At 49.8% G+C, this 13119-nt stretch overlaps 7 protein-coding genes across 7 annotated transcripts; 3 read left to right on the top strand and 4 right to left on the bottom strand.

The window, feature by feature from the left end:
- The first annotated feature begins 234 nt into the window (after positions 1-234).
- Positions 235-1826, top strand: F4817DRAFT_119927 (S-adenosyl-L-methionine-dependent methyltransferase). Its single transcript, XM_049297618.1, has 5 exons — positions 235-465; positions 518-641; positions 689-812; positions 864-1318; positions 1377-1826. The coding sequence occupies exons 1-5, from the start codon at positions 445-447 to the stop codon at positions 1688-1690; spliced, it is 1038 nt and encodes a 345-aa protein (XP_049158678.1). The 5' UTR covers positions 235-444; the 3' UTR covers positions 1691-1826.
- Positions 1827-3632, bottom strand: F4817DRAFT_119852 (uncharacterized protein). The gene has a single exon (XM_049297616.1). The coding sequence runs from the start codon at positions 3108-3110 to the stop codon at positions 1962-1964; it is 1149 nt and encodes a 382-aa protein (XP_049158679.1). The 5' UTR covers positions 3111-3632; the 3' UTR covers positions 1827-1961.
- On the top strand, positions 3443-5107 carry F4817DRAFT_119912 (Clavaminate synthase-like protein). Its single transcript, XM_049297617.1, has 4 exons — positions 3443-3729; positions 3874-3959; positions 4025-4854; positions 4913-5107. Exons 2-4 carry the CDS (start codon positions 3918-3920, stop codon positions 5043-5045), a joined length of 1005 nt encoding a protein of 334 aa, XP_049158680.1. The 5' UTR covers positions 3443-3729; positions 3874-3917; the 3' UTR covers positions 5046-5107.
- A 314-nt stretch (positions 5108-5421) lies between these two features.
- On the top strand, positions 5422-7028 carry F4817DRAFT_119784 (uncharacterized protein). The gene is made up of 3 exons (XM_049297615.1): positions 5422-5559; positions 5639-6674; positions 6755-7028. Exons 1-3 carry the CDS (start codon positions 5518-5520, stop codon positions 6874-6876), a joined length of 1200 nt encoding a protein of 399 aa, XP_049158681.1. The 5' UTR covers positions 5422-5517; the 3' UTR covers positions 6877-7028.
- Positions 7029-7047: 19 nt separating this feature from the next.
- Positions 7048-7949, bottom strand: F4817DRAFT_316351 (PTPLA-domain-containing protein; the record flags this gene model as incomplete). The annotated part of the gene is made up of 3 exons (XM_049300664.1): positions 7048-7130; positions 7188-7577; positions 7730-7949. The coding sequence occupies 3 exons, from the start codon at positions 7947-7949 to the stop codon at positions 7048-7050; spliced, it is 693 nt and encodes a 230-aa protein (XP_049158682.1).
- Positions 7950-8161: 212 nt separating this feature from the next.
- Positions 8162-10151, bottom strand: F4817DRAFT_120038 (uncharacterized protein). The gene is made up of 5 exons (XM_049297622.1): positions 9233-10151; positions 8987-9179; positions 8817-8926; positions 8636-8763; positions 8162-8584 (listed from the first exon to the last, which is right to left on the bottom strand). Exons 1-5 carry the CDS (start codon positions 9615-9617, stop codon positions 8432-8434), a joined length of 969 nt encoding a protein of 322 aa, XP_049158683.1. The 5' UTR covers positions 9618-10151; the 3' UTR covers positions 8162-8431.
- F4817DRAFT_120000 (uncharacterized protein) lies at positions 9895-12743 on the bottom strand. Its single transcript, XM_049297620.1, has 6 exons — positions 12404-12743; positions 11945-12339; positions 11595-11889; positions 11229-11542; positions 10821-11168; positions 9895-10763 (listed from the first exon to the last, which is right to left on the bottom strand). The coding sequence occupies exons 1-6, from the start codon at positions 12548-12550 to the stop codon at positions 10172-10174; spliced, it is 2091 nt and encodes a 696-aa protein (XP_049158684.1). The 5' UTR covers positions 12551-12743; the 3' UTR covers positions 9895-10171.
- Between the last annotated feature and the right edge of the window lie 376 nt (positions 12744-13119).

Genomic DNA, 13119 nt, shown 5'->3' on the forward strand with positions numbered 1-13119 from the left:
AAGACATCCCTCTAAGTGACGAGTATCACGCACAGGGTGGGGTTGGTGAAACCAGGCTCTCAAGAACCCGGAGCCAGGGTCTGCCATGGTTAAGCCAGGGGATTTTCTTCGGTCATGACCTTTTAATTTAAATACGGAATGTGGTTCTAGCACAAGGTTAGCAGAAGTATACAGCCCGGGAAACCCCTCAGTTTATACTATCATTCTCTCCTCTTGCATTTCCATTAACTCTTCCTAGGCCCAAGTGCAACAATTCTCCAGGCATTTCATCTTGTCATCAATATTCTTCCAGAACCCGAGAGGCTCGAAGCCCTTGAAATTGCTTCCGCGATCACCAAGACGCTATCAGGAAAGCCAGGATCGGATCTCTCTGAATCATCACGAGTGGACGCTTTGGAAGCGGCACGGAAGCTTCAGAACACGCTAGAGAAACCGGGAGATGGAATGTTGAAAGTTGCATCCACCGTAAGATTTATCCTTGCAAATTTAAACTCAGGGTTAATCGAATTTGCCACAGCCGGTAGTCTGGATGTGTATTCGGACTTGTCTTGAGTTGAATGTATTCCGTATGCTCGAAAGACAGGACGTAGTGTCGGCAGAGGAGATCGCCAAGGAAAACGGCGCTGATGAAATATTAATCCGTACGTAGCGAAGAAACTCTTGTCTGCGTATGTTAACCACAGAACAGGACGGCTTCTACGTGTGCTAACGGCAGCAGGCTACGTTGCCGAGAAGGGCAACGGCCTATATGGATCAACGAAGTGGTCAAGCCACTTAAGTCAACGAACCAGCGAAGGCATGGTCAAACACTTGTAAGTGAAATCCATCTAAATCGGCGTAGACTACTTACCGATAGTTGGAAGATTCGATTTATGTACACCAGCCGCGGTGGAAGCACCTAGCTGGTTCAAAAGCACAGGCTATCAACTCCCTACCGATCCAGCAAAGGGAATTATCCAAGCCACCCATGGATTTAAAGAGCCTCTCTTCACCTGGTTTAAGAGGCCAGAGGCTAAAGAAGCATGGGACCATGCAAATACCTTTTTCGAAGGCGATCGAGGCAGCAGCCCATCATGGGCCTCTTGGTTCCCAGTAAAGGAGAAGTCACTCGAGGGCTACAACAAAGATCTGCCCGTGCTCGTGGACATTGGTGGCGGCCGTGGACATGACGTTGTAGAATTCTGCAAGAGGTTTCCAGATGTGGAGGGAGAGCTCATCCTACAAGATCAGCAGCTTGTGCTCGATAGCTCTGTCGCTGATTTACCCGCCACGGTTAAGAAATACCCCATCGACTTCTTCAAAGAAGCACCTGTAAAAGGTAAAGTTGTTATGTCCCATCTGAATAGACCAGGGGGGTACATTACTAATTAAACCAGGCGCCCGTATCTACTATATGAAGTATGTCTTGCATGACTGGCAAGACGATGCATGCCTTCAAATCTTGAAAAATGTCTCAGCTGCCATGACGAAAGGTTACTCGTATCTTGTTATCAACGATATGATTTTACCCGAAGAAGGTTGTCCTCTTTTTCCAGCACTGTTGGATATTTTGATGCTTATTGTCCTTTCATCTCAAGAAAGGGCAGCAAGTCAATGGAATAACCTCTTGCATGCTGCCGGATTAGCTATCGAAGGTCTGTACCAACCCCCGGGTGATGGAATAGGTATCATCGTGGCTACGCTTAAATGAAGTACGTAAGGTAGTCGGCGAGGAGTAGTAGACCCATCGTACCTATATAGCGAATGCGACTTGGTCAAGGTGCCGATAGGAATTTGCGGATTTTGCGGTTACACTGGGATTTGCATACAGTACCTAGTCTACATAAGATGATTGCAAGGATATGCCTCATTCATATCAACTACAAGCCTCAAATTAAGCATTAGTACGCGTAACCATGAACCTAGGTTAGCACACTCCGTCGGGAATACCCTCGGTAAGTGTATTTAGACCCGGAATTACTTCAGCTATCTTCATACAGCCGCAGCACCCGAACAGCATTACCCCCCATAACCGCTCTCCCGCGGTCGGTCGCATCCCCTAGGGCTTTCCTCACAGCCTCCGCATTCCAAGTCACGCTCTCCCATTCGCCCTGCTCGTCGCTGTTTAGCGGCGGAAAGAACGGATGGTCCGTGCCGAACATTAATCTATCGGTCCCGCTAGCGTCGATCGCTGCTTTTAGCCCAACCTCAGAGTACACAACAGCATCCAGGTAGATCTGTTCCCGAAGGATCTGCCATATTGTCCGTCGGCCAGTCCCCGCCTTGCCCTCCTGGACTAAATGCCCATCGTGAACGATACAGCTCTCGATGCGGCCCGCTAAGAAAGGTAGCGTTCCGCCGCTATGCGCTAGTATCAAACGCAACTCCGGCACCTGATCGAATACGCCTGCGAGGTACATCCTCGCCACTGCGATTGTCGTCTCCATGGGGAATCCAAGGGCCAGCGGTAGCACGTGGCCGTATTCTTCTGTAGCGCGGGGACCCCACACTTCGCTCGGCAAGCCATAATGCGGGTGCAGGAATATGGTCAGCTTGTTAGCGGCGAGCGCGGAGAAGACTGGCACTAAAGCTGGATCATCGAGACCTTTTCCGAGCCCCGACGTTCCCAGAATCACGCCTCGGCAGTACTTCAAGCTGCGGATGTGTCCGATAGCTGCGAGAAGAGTTTCGGGAGGGGCAGTCAGCGGCAGAGTTGCAAAAAAGAACAGCCGGCCCGGGGTCGCGGCGCACATATCGGAAAATTCCTGGTTGATGGACTTGGCAGTTTCTCCGGCGTCCTCGGCGGCGACGAAGTCGAGCCACGGGTTCGCGAGCGAGATGACCGAGATGTCAATTTTATGAGTGTCCATAAAATGAATCTTCTGACTAAGAGAGGAATAATGCGTCGTCACCGGCCGGCCGGGAAGGTGAGATGACGTCTTCTCCGGATTTTCCGATGTAATCTTGTCCAGCGATTCCGCTTCGGCGGGTAAGATGATGAGGCGGGGCTCCTTTGCACCGGCGAACTTCCGGATTAGGGGTATGCTGTTTCGGGATTCCAGGAGCTGTACATATGCCGGGGGATACATATGGGTGTGGATATCCACTACCCGGTGTGCTGATGAGCTCATCGTAGCAACTTTACCACCCGACAAGTTAATTAGTTAATTTATGAATAGGTATGTGGTATGAGTACGTAGGATGATGTGAAACGAAGATACGTGAACGAAATTCCGACTTCGTAGAGTAACTTGAATGAACTTCTGAAGCTTATCTCGAATCAACAATACCTAGCCCATATGTCTAGCCTTCAAATCTTGGCTGATGCGAGGCTCATGAATGATACCCCACATTTGGTAGGTGATATCTGAAGGCGTCCACTCGAGCTATCTGGAGTACATCACACCCCCTCTCGGAACTCTTATCTCATGCATGATCTAGAGGGCAATCCCTTATCTACGTAGCGGGGTTTGTAGATACCTATAGTTACGAGCAGATGGAAAGTGATTGTTCTTACCTGATACCTCTCAATGTTATTAGTCAAGTAATCATGAACGTGCTAAATTCGAATGAATATCGAACGGTTTTCATCCTCTTCCAGTCTAAGATGCAGTGATACTTTGATAAGCCAGGTATTGCGCTCCGGGTGGAAGATAAAAAAACGCTTGCTTTGGAATGTCGTCTCGCAAAGGAGTTAGAAAGTTTCGCTTTTCGTCGGATGTAGCCGAATTTCGTCTGCTTAGATAAAAGGTAACTAGGTATCCTAGCTCAATGACACTCTGCCGTGTGTAGTTGTAAGGATGTGCTTTTCTTCCTCGTCGACTCGTCTTACTCTTTTCCCATAAACCCATCCTCATCAACTTGCCTAAGTTGACGTATATAAATTCTAAAAAGCAAGGCGACAAGCTACCTTTGACGTTTCCCAATTGAAAGAAGCAATGGAGGAAGCAGCTGTAAAAAGCGATGGCTTGTTCATCCCGGTAGGTCTCAGACACGTATATGTAAAGCGCCTCGAGGATATATAGCTGAGCACTAGAAATCCTAGCTTATCGACTTCTCCCAATTCCTGAACGGTAACCCGGAACAGAGGAAGCAGACCGCCGATGCCATCCTCCGCGGTTTTCAAACATCCGGATTCATCTATCTGAAGGGTCTGCCCGTCAAGCCGGAGTACCGGAAGCATGTGTTTGATACGTCAGCCAAGTACTTCAGGCTTCCCGTCGAGACCAAGATGTCTCACTGCTGGACTACGCCCGAGGCGAACCGGGGTTACTCGGCGCCGGGCAGAGAGAAGAACACGGACCTGACGGACATGGACGCCGTTAAGAAGTTGAGGGATGCAGTACCTGACCTAAAGGAAAGCCTAGAAATCGGGCGTGACGACGAGCCCGGTCACGCGAATCATTGGCCCGACGAAGAAGGCGAGCTGGTAGGCTTCAAGGAGACAATGCTCGAATTCCATAACAAGTGCAAAGAATTGCACATTGAAGTTATGCGCGCCATCGCTGTGGGCCTGGGTATCGAAGAATCGTGGTTCGACAAGTACACGGACGTCGGAGATAACACCTTGAGACTTCTTCACTACCCCGAAGTTAAGAGAGACGTGTTCAAAATTAATCCGGGACAGGTCCGCACCGGCGCGCACAGCGATTACGGCTCCATCACTCTGCTATTCCAGGATTCTCAGGGCGGTCTGCAGGTACAGAGTCCGACGGGTGTCTTTGTTGACGCGGCGCCCATCGAGGACACCTGCGTGGTAAACGCTGGAGATTTGCTAGCAAGGTGGAGCAACGATAATATCAAGAGTACCATTCATCGTGTCGTAGAACCCCCGTCCCGTCGAGACGACATTTATCCGGCCAGATATAGTATAGCGTACGTACACGTGGAGTCTTGTCAAGCGTCCAAGTACGTGGCTAATAAAGCTCTACAGATACTTCTGCAATCCCAACTTCAAGGACTACATCGAGGCCATCCCTAACACTTACGCTACCGAACAGGACAAAAAATACGAGGGAGTGAATAGCGGCCAGTATCTCGTCCAGAGGTTGACGGCTACTTATTAGCTAGCGCGATTCGATCGGAAGTTTCCAAGGTGATATCTCGTGCAGTGCTTCATCTGACTGTCGTGGACGTCGGATATTGGATCGTAGGACATTTCTTCATTCGGCAATGGGTCCTATCTGTAGCTTATCTGGAGGATTCGAATTGGACGAACCAATTTATGATTTTGAAGGTTGCGACTTGAAACTTTGGGTTCCGTGATGCGCATGTGACTAGGCCTGGATGATATCTGATAAGCGAAAAAGCACTATCAGGTGGGATTACCTGCTGAAGAAACGTCATTTTTGGAGCCAAGAACCGCCGGGGGATAGTAGAGCCCCACTGGAGCGTAGGACCCTCAGCGCCGATCCTACAGCCCTAAGGAAACTCAGCTATCATGCGTTATGTGCCTACCTTGCCGAGTCCGAAACTTCCCAACTTTTATCTTCCACTCGAATCTCTCTTTCGTAACCCCCCTTTCGATGGGGACTCAAGATGAAGAAGACGCTGCTGTTGTGTTTTATTCACGGCTTCAAGGTGAGTTTTTGAAAATTTGCTTCCTCCCCTTCCTCGTTGTAGGCAATGCCGCCTTTCTAACTGGATAACCCGATAATAGGGGGGTGACGACACCTTTGGCGAAAAGTCCGAGTTCGCGCAGCATCTCGCTGCCATCGTAGGTGCCGCGCTGCCTAAAGTATCGGTACGCGCTATCACATACCCTCGATATGAGACCCGCGGCGACTTACACGAGTGCGTCGCTCGCTTCCGCGACTGGCTGCTTAACAAGGTGATCGACATCGAGGTCGCCGCCGGAACGCCTTCTCCAACCGTCGACCCTTCCGTTCGTACGATCCTAATCGGACATTCCATGGGCGGCATCGTTGCCGCCGAGACTGCCATCGGCCTCGCTTCCGAGGTACCCGTTACCCATACCAATAAAGCCAGTCATCGCGACAGCCTTACCGTTTTAGTCGGCGAGTCTCTGGGTCCTACAAGCCTCATGTTCCCCTACATCCAAGGAGTTCTCGCCTTTGACACTCCTTACCTTGGAATTTCTCCCGGAGTTGTTGCCCACGGCGCCGAGGGCCACTATAACAGTCTCAACGGCGCCTTGACCCAGCTGAACGGGCTATCCAGCATCTTCTGGAACAACTACAACCAAGCGTCCGGAAACACCGGAGGCGCCAGCAAGAAGCCTGCCGGTGCTCTACCCGCTCCCGAATCGCCCCAGGACAAGAACAAGAAGCAGGGCGGCGGAGGATGGGGATGGGGCCAGATCGCAGCAGTGGCCGGAGCGGCTGGTGCTTTAGCGGCTGGTGGCGCGGCGGCATATATGAACCGAGAGCATCTCACCTCGGGGTGGTCGTGGGTCAGTTCGCATCTCGAATTTGTAGGATGTCTAGCCAGAGGTACGGAGCTACGAGAGCGGGTAACAAAGCTGGTGAAGTTGGATCGGGAAATGGGCATCGGCTTTGCGAATCTATACACGCGTCTTGGGAAAGCCGCATCTGCGAAGGAGGTTAGCATGGTGGGAACCGTCATGGGTAACGAGCGGACTTTCTGCAATCTACCCGCGCGCGACAAGCGGACGATGGGTCTATGGATAGAAGCTGTAAACGATAAGGTGACGGACGAGATAGGAGCACATATGGGTAAGTCTGTTTTCTTTGTCTTTGTTTCTTGTTTCAAGGTAATTCGAATAGCTTAAGTAGGTACTGACGTTAGTATGCAGCAATGTTCGAGCCCAAAGAGAACCCCGGGTATCGCAAGTTATCGGAAGACGCAAAGAACTTGATAGTGCGCTGGTCCCGCAACGAATGGTACGAGACGAGCGGCCGACATGCAATTGAATAGACAAGAAGCGCTAAGCGGGGTGTGCAAGCTATTGTTTATAGGTGTATTCTGTCTATACTTCTACATATATATTACCCTGACCAGTTACGTGGATATTCATGAATATATATCTTCCATCAGGGCTTTGCAACCCGTTCCTTTCGTTACAATGTGTCCGGACATATATGAACTCTACTTTGTGACCTTCTTCTGCGTCTTAGTCCCGAAAATCTTTCGTCTCTGGGCCATCATGTGCGTATATAAGAAATACGCAGCTGGAAGTATCACGTTAGCGTCTGTTTTCGGTAAAGCTAAGGGGGTACTCTACTTACACGGAGGATAAACCAACGCTACGTATCCAAAAAGTACAGTTGAGTATAGCGGGCTTACGCCGTCCTTGGCAGGCTCAACGGCGCGCCAGATCAGGTAAGCTTCGCTGGAGATACCGATGGGATATAGAATGAAGAAAGTGTGGTAGCGCAGCCAGTGCAGTATCGAAGGTGGTTGCCCGCCCGAAGAAAGCGATAGTGCGAAGAACGAATATCGGATGACCTCGGTAACACCCCATGCTACTAGCATCGATGAGTACGCTAGGCTGCTGTAACCGTCACCGCTACCGCTTCCGAGGGCGAGCTCGGGGAATAGTCCGGTAATCCCCCACACGATCGCGTATCTGCTGAAGACTTGCATGAAGGTCGTAAAGAACGGGGCGCGCACGACACCTATCAGCAATTGAGACGTTAGCTTTCTAGTCTACCCGACAATTCAACTGTCAATAGGCCAGGAACTGTAATATAGAAAACCCTTTCCAAGTCATACGAGCACGGTCCGTATATGCAGAAACAAGTAGCTGGAGATCTGAGATAAAACGTACCTAGTAGTGAGTGCAAAATCTCCATTCCAGCCAACGTCTGCGTCCACTTGCAGAACTCGCCAACGGCAGGGTAGACCGCCTGCGGAGTGCTATTCAGGTTGACGATGACGACGCGGCTCAGCACGGTGAGCCAGAGAGCAGCCGACACGGCATTATAGAGGATCAGATAAGCATTCTTGATAGGTGAAGACTTCTTGACGGGCTTCGTAGTATCGGCCATTTTGCTTGTCGGTGCTCAATGGCTGTGCGAGACGGAGAGTAGTGAAGTTGACAAATAGCAGAGTATTGTAAATTTCGTGGGAAAAAAAGAGCTACGTATCAGCGTATGTACTTCCAAGGGCTAAGTTCCCTTGTTAGCTATAAGTGGGACTAGAGCTCCATTCCATACAGGGGGGTTGGTTACGTCAAGCTTAGCTTCACTAGCCACTACCTATTGTACCTAACCTACGCACGTAGCTTTGAATTTATTGGTAGCGTCCTTGACACGCTTTCTTCAATTCCTCGGCCTGTCACACTGAGAACGATTTTCTATCATTTAACAATCTAGCAGACCTAATTCCATTCTTAAACATATTTAATTTCATAACCCGACTCCGATAGGTCGACTCTAATTCACCCTTCTCTCACAAGAAAATAAGCTACAGGATGACAAAATCTGCAGATAATTGATACATCTTCAGTATCACGTTAACCAGACCATATTTAATCGTCTGTCAGATCAATAACTTCCTCTGGTATCTCCGGAGCCATTCGAGAGGACTTTACGGGCCTCTCGGTCTCGTCGCTCAAGTCAATGACTTCTTTGAATTCCCGTTTCAAAGTAGGCTTGCGCTCTTCCTTAATGTTACCATTTCTCTAAACCTAGTTAGTAGGCATACAGGGTAGCCAATCAGCATAGCTACGTACCTGCAGCTGGACGAGCCTCTCTCCAGCTAACCGTTCTAGTTCAGCCCGCGACATTCGAGCGACTTCCCGCTTCGGCCCTGGGCTTGGCGATGGGGATCGAGGAATGACCATCTCGCGTTTTAGAGCATCTGGGATATTAGTATACGCAACTTTGGATGTGATTGCCACCTGCTCTTCATACCTCTAGATCTATAATGGAACCGAAACACCGCAATTGGCTTATCACGCCCGTCGACATAGCTTACACTACACGACCTGGGAGCAGATACACGATCCCCCGATGACGAAAATCTTTATCAATTTAGCATTAGCACAAGCTTCACGTACGAAATATTCGGTTAAAAGACGTACGATGTTCCGTGCGATATGGCTTTGCCCTTAAGTGACTTCTCTGCAAGCTCTAGTTTATCGCTTGTGATAGGCTTCCCGAGTGATGGTGTGGAATCTCCTAAATAGATACACCGATAGACTCGAACTTGAATCATCCCAAGGTGCTTAGCTATCTTGATGTCATCCTGGATTCGATCCTTTTTCGCGTCGTCAACTTAATCTTCCGTCAGTTCACTGTTTCCACATGGACGACTATAAGAAACATACCGACGTCAATAGCAGAGAACTGAAACTTCTGAAGAATCCATTTCTTGGTCCGAGTGCAATACAACCTGTTGCCCTCTATAATTGATGTTTTGACGCCATTGACCATTTTCTCTTTTATCGTGACTAAACCCGTAATGCTGTTACCGTCCACGTCAAAATTCCATGTAAGAGCATTGACCTCGCGGCTCCATTGGTAGTCTCTAGTAACTCGCGCCTTAATGGTAAACCTAGCCCCATCAATACATTCGATATACTTAGTTGAAGTGGGACAAATCGCGTCCGTGGTATCTTGCTCCAACGCGTTGGGATCCTCGTACTCGGTAGCATCACTACCGGCAACCTGCACGACAGCTTCGATACCCGGAACAACCTCGAGGATAGCCATGTCGAAGCCCGTTTAGCTTTGAACTCCCTGGAATAAAGACTTAGAAGGCATTGATTAACGCAGTATAGACTTGTTACAAGTTAGGCGCGGTGGAGAATAAATTAATAAATTGAGAGATTCTTCCGCGGTGCACAGTACACAAAATGATGGCGCACCGCGACCGCACAGATAACGTGCACTCTCGCACCTGCCTCTATAACCCGTACCCACATGTGAAGTACATTTATCTGCCCACATGAGGTAGGTACATATGTATTTTATTTCGTTGATACACGTACCTACCAACCCAGGGCATATCTTTAAAAGACAAGGCAAGCGCTATGAGATTCAATACTGTTGACCTTCTAGGTTCAAGGTACGAAAGTAACTGTAGCCCCGCAGTGAGACCAACCACCAATCAAACATTTGTATCTGTTGCCTTTAGCATTAGACTACTTCGTACGAAGTACATAAGTCTCAAATCCGAAACATTAACCTTTCAACTCCCGTAGATAAGGGAGATTCCTCGATTCTCCTTCCATCGTATATCTACCAGCTTCCTTTCAAGCTCTATTCTAAATCTCCATCCTCTCCTGGTCAAGGAAATCGCGAAACAGGGCTAAATTTTCAAATTCGTCCGCCAACTTCTCCGCCCTGGCCTGTTCGGGGTGTTTCAGCGCTAGATCCAGATCAACCATAAACGTAGCACGGGTTTTGTGTTCAAAGTCTTGCTTCAGACTATCCAGTCTTCCCTCTTTGAGTTCGTCAACTATTCTTTGCGCCTCGCTTCCTGTCATGTCCGTCTCCTTCAGGGTCATGGACAGCAAGCCTTGGACGATGACCTCGGAGATGCGGAACGGACGACTAAGACTTTCGTAGCCGTATAGGCAGAGCATCAGGTAGAGGCGCCGATCCGGGTCGCTCGTATCTTTCAGCATGGCGTTCGCTAGGTAGAGGAGTCCGGTATGCCAGAGGATCGAGCAGGTAGATTCCACGAAATTGCTGCGATACTCGACGATAAGATTCTTAAGCTGAGCGACCGAGGCGGCGTAGACCGCATCCGGAGAGCTATCGCACGCTGAGAACGTCGTCAGGCGCGATCGTTGACCTTCTGATTTCCCGACGAAGGGTCGGAACACGTCGAGGATAGCGCAATGAAGCCATATACTATTACCGGTTAGCAGCGAACAAACCCCAAACAAGAAATTCTCTTGGGATACTCGCTGAAGTAGAATAACATGATGGGTCTGGTCCTCCGTTCGAAGCAAACGTAACGGCAGGGCTTCCGCCCACGCGATTAGTTCACGAAACTTATGTTCGACGAGAGCCATCCTAAAGACATCCGGCGGACGGCCTTGGGTTGGGGTATATATCCACGCGGCTCCTTGGATTATCTTCCAAAAACGACAGAGCGCGGGGAAAATCATCTCTACGAGACACTCGTCAGCCGGAAAACTCTCGCCCATATCACCATCTTGGTGTGCAGGCGTCGTCCTCTCGCCTGGGATGGGTAGCACGGGAGCTGAGCTCGGGCTCTCGGCGCCTGGCTGCCGATAAAATAGCGATACAAGTCTAGCATATCAGCACGCGTCAAGTCAACGAACGCTATTTTTGTCGAGTCATTTCACTTACACATTCCAATTAAACGTACCCCATGCCGCGTAACAGCGTGCCGTCATATCTTCTTTTGACATATTCTCGTTTGATTTCGCCGGTCCTCCCTCGTCATCGTCGAAGAGCCCCAAATTCTTGCCCATCTGCATCGCTTCCTTTGCATAGAAGAGAATTGCATGATCCTTACTATTTCCTATGAGAGATATACTGAGCAATACAGCGCCCGCCATGGATGAGTACGAGTCTGGTTCTTCTTTCCGCGCCTTTTGAGCTTCGTGGAGGAACTCGTCGGCGAATTGCATCGCATCCTTGTCAAAGGCGCTATACATCTGCTGCGGCTGGTCAGCCTCGCTCGTGTCCTTTTGGAGTCCTCTTTCCACTTACACATCCCAGATACATTACCGCGTGAAAAAGAAACCTAGAGCAGAACCTATCTTGCTGATTAACTAGGTCTGTGATAAAGAGGTGTGGACTAAAAAGGCCTAAGATCGGGTGGTCAGTTTTTATATAGAGAGAGATGACTTGCGCCGTAAACTCGTTGGTGACCATGACATTGGTCCAGAAATCGGCTTGCAAATTATGAAGTCGTTCGTCGCAGTAGCCGACTCCTCGTCCGGGAATTACGGGAAGAGGAAATCGTCTGCCTTCTAAAGCAGTGTTGACTGGAAATGGGGGGTTCCTATGGTTCGGGAGATTAATACCATGCGTCCTAATCGCTACGACGGTCGACTCACATCTGGTTATCCTCCATAGACCGTCGCATGGGGCGTAAGAGATCGCTCTTAGCCAAGACGCGCGCATCGATACGACGCAAGGGAAGAAACGACTTGGAATTATTGGCCATCAGCTCCAATTCGAGCATGTTTCGAGGGACGAATCCTCGGGCTTCCGCACCTAGGAACGTAGGCTGTCCCTCGGCGTCACCCTCTCTCAACACCGACAAGACGGTCGCCGGATCCCCCTTTTCTCGGAGCGAATTTAAGAGCCCGAACGCTTCGCCTATAGGCAACGACTTCAGGAGCTCAAGCACCTCCATCACCTCGGGTCCAGCCTTAACTTTATCGATGTAGACACAAAATTTCACCCCTCGTTTTTCGCAATTGGTGCACTTCGGTCGCACGCCATCGCACTATACCGAGTTAGCTAGAGCGACGCGGGCCGGGTTGGATAAAAGCGTCAATTAAATCGCTTGCCTTGATCTTGCGACGTCTACATGTAGTGCAGGCACCAGGTCTCTGCCGTCGCGTGCTGGGGCCGGGGCCGGGTCCGTGATTCAGCGGTTCTTCCTCTTCCGGCAGAGGAGCCGACGGAAGGATCGGCGGGTACTTTCTCGGCTGCATTCTTATAGAGTATATAAGTGGCGCTGGACTTTATGGTTGCTTAGCGCGCAGCGTTTGCGAACGTCATGATGACGATCGAAGCTAATTACTGAAGTTTCCGTATATAGTAGGTACCTTATATATATGCAAGCAAGTATCGATGGCGACAAATATCCCACGTGATAGTCAGTTGATAATACTCCAACAAGGTGCGCGCATCATGAGGGCGCGAGGGACAGAGGACATAAGGACAAGAGGGAGGACCCCCGCACTCATGCATCCGAGATTCCTACCACTTAGGTGGCGTCTGAAGATACACATTGGCTTCTAAAGTCTGATTGGCTCGAGCGACGAGGGACCTCTACCTTGGACATCAAACCTCTTCTCCAACCATATCCCCATTCGTTTCAAGAATGACAAATGTCCACAGGCATACGTGCAATTTGATGCGAGATACCGGAACGACCAATGGGAACTGAAACTGACGTCGTCGATTTCTCGCGCACCCCTGACGTAATTTTCCGAGGTCGCACGGTTGCACACTGCCTACCGGCTCGAGTTTTCGTCTCCGGCAGCATGTCTACTCTCCA

Source organism: Daldinia loculata (assembly GCF_022478755.1).
Source record: "Daldinia loculata strain CBS 113971 unplaced genomic scaffold F4817scaffold_27, whole genome shotgun sequence".
Lineage (NCBI taxonomy): Eukaryota > Fungi > Ascomycota > Sordariomycetes > Xylariales > Hypoxylaceae > Daldinia > Daldinia loculata.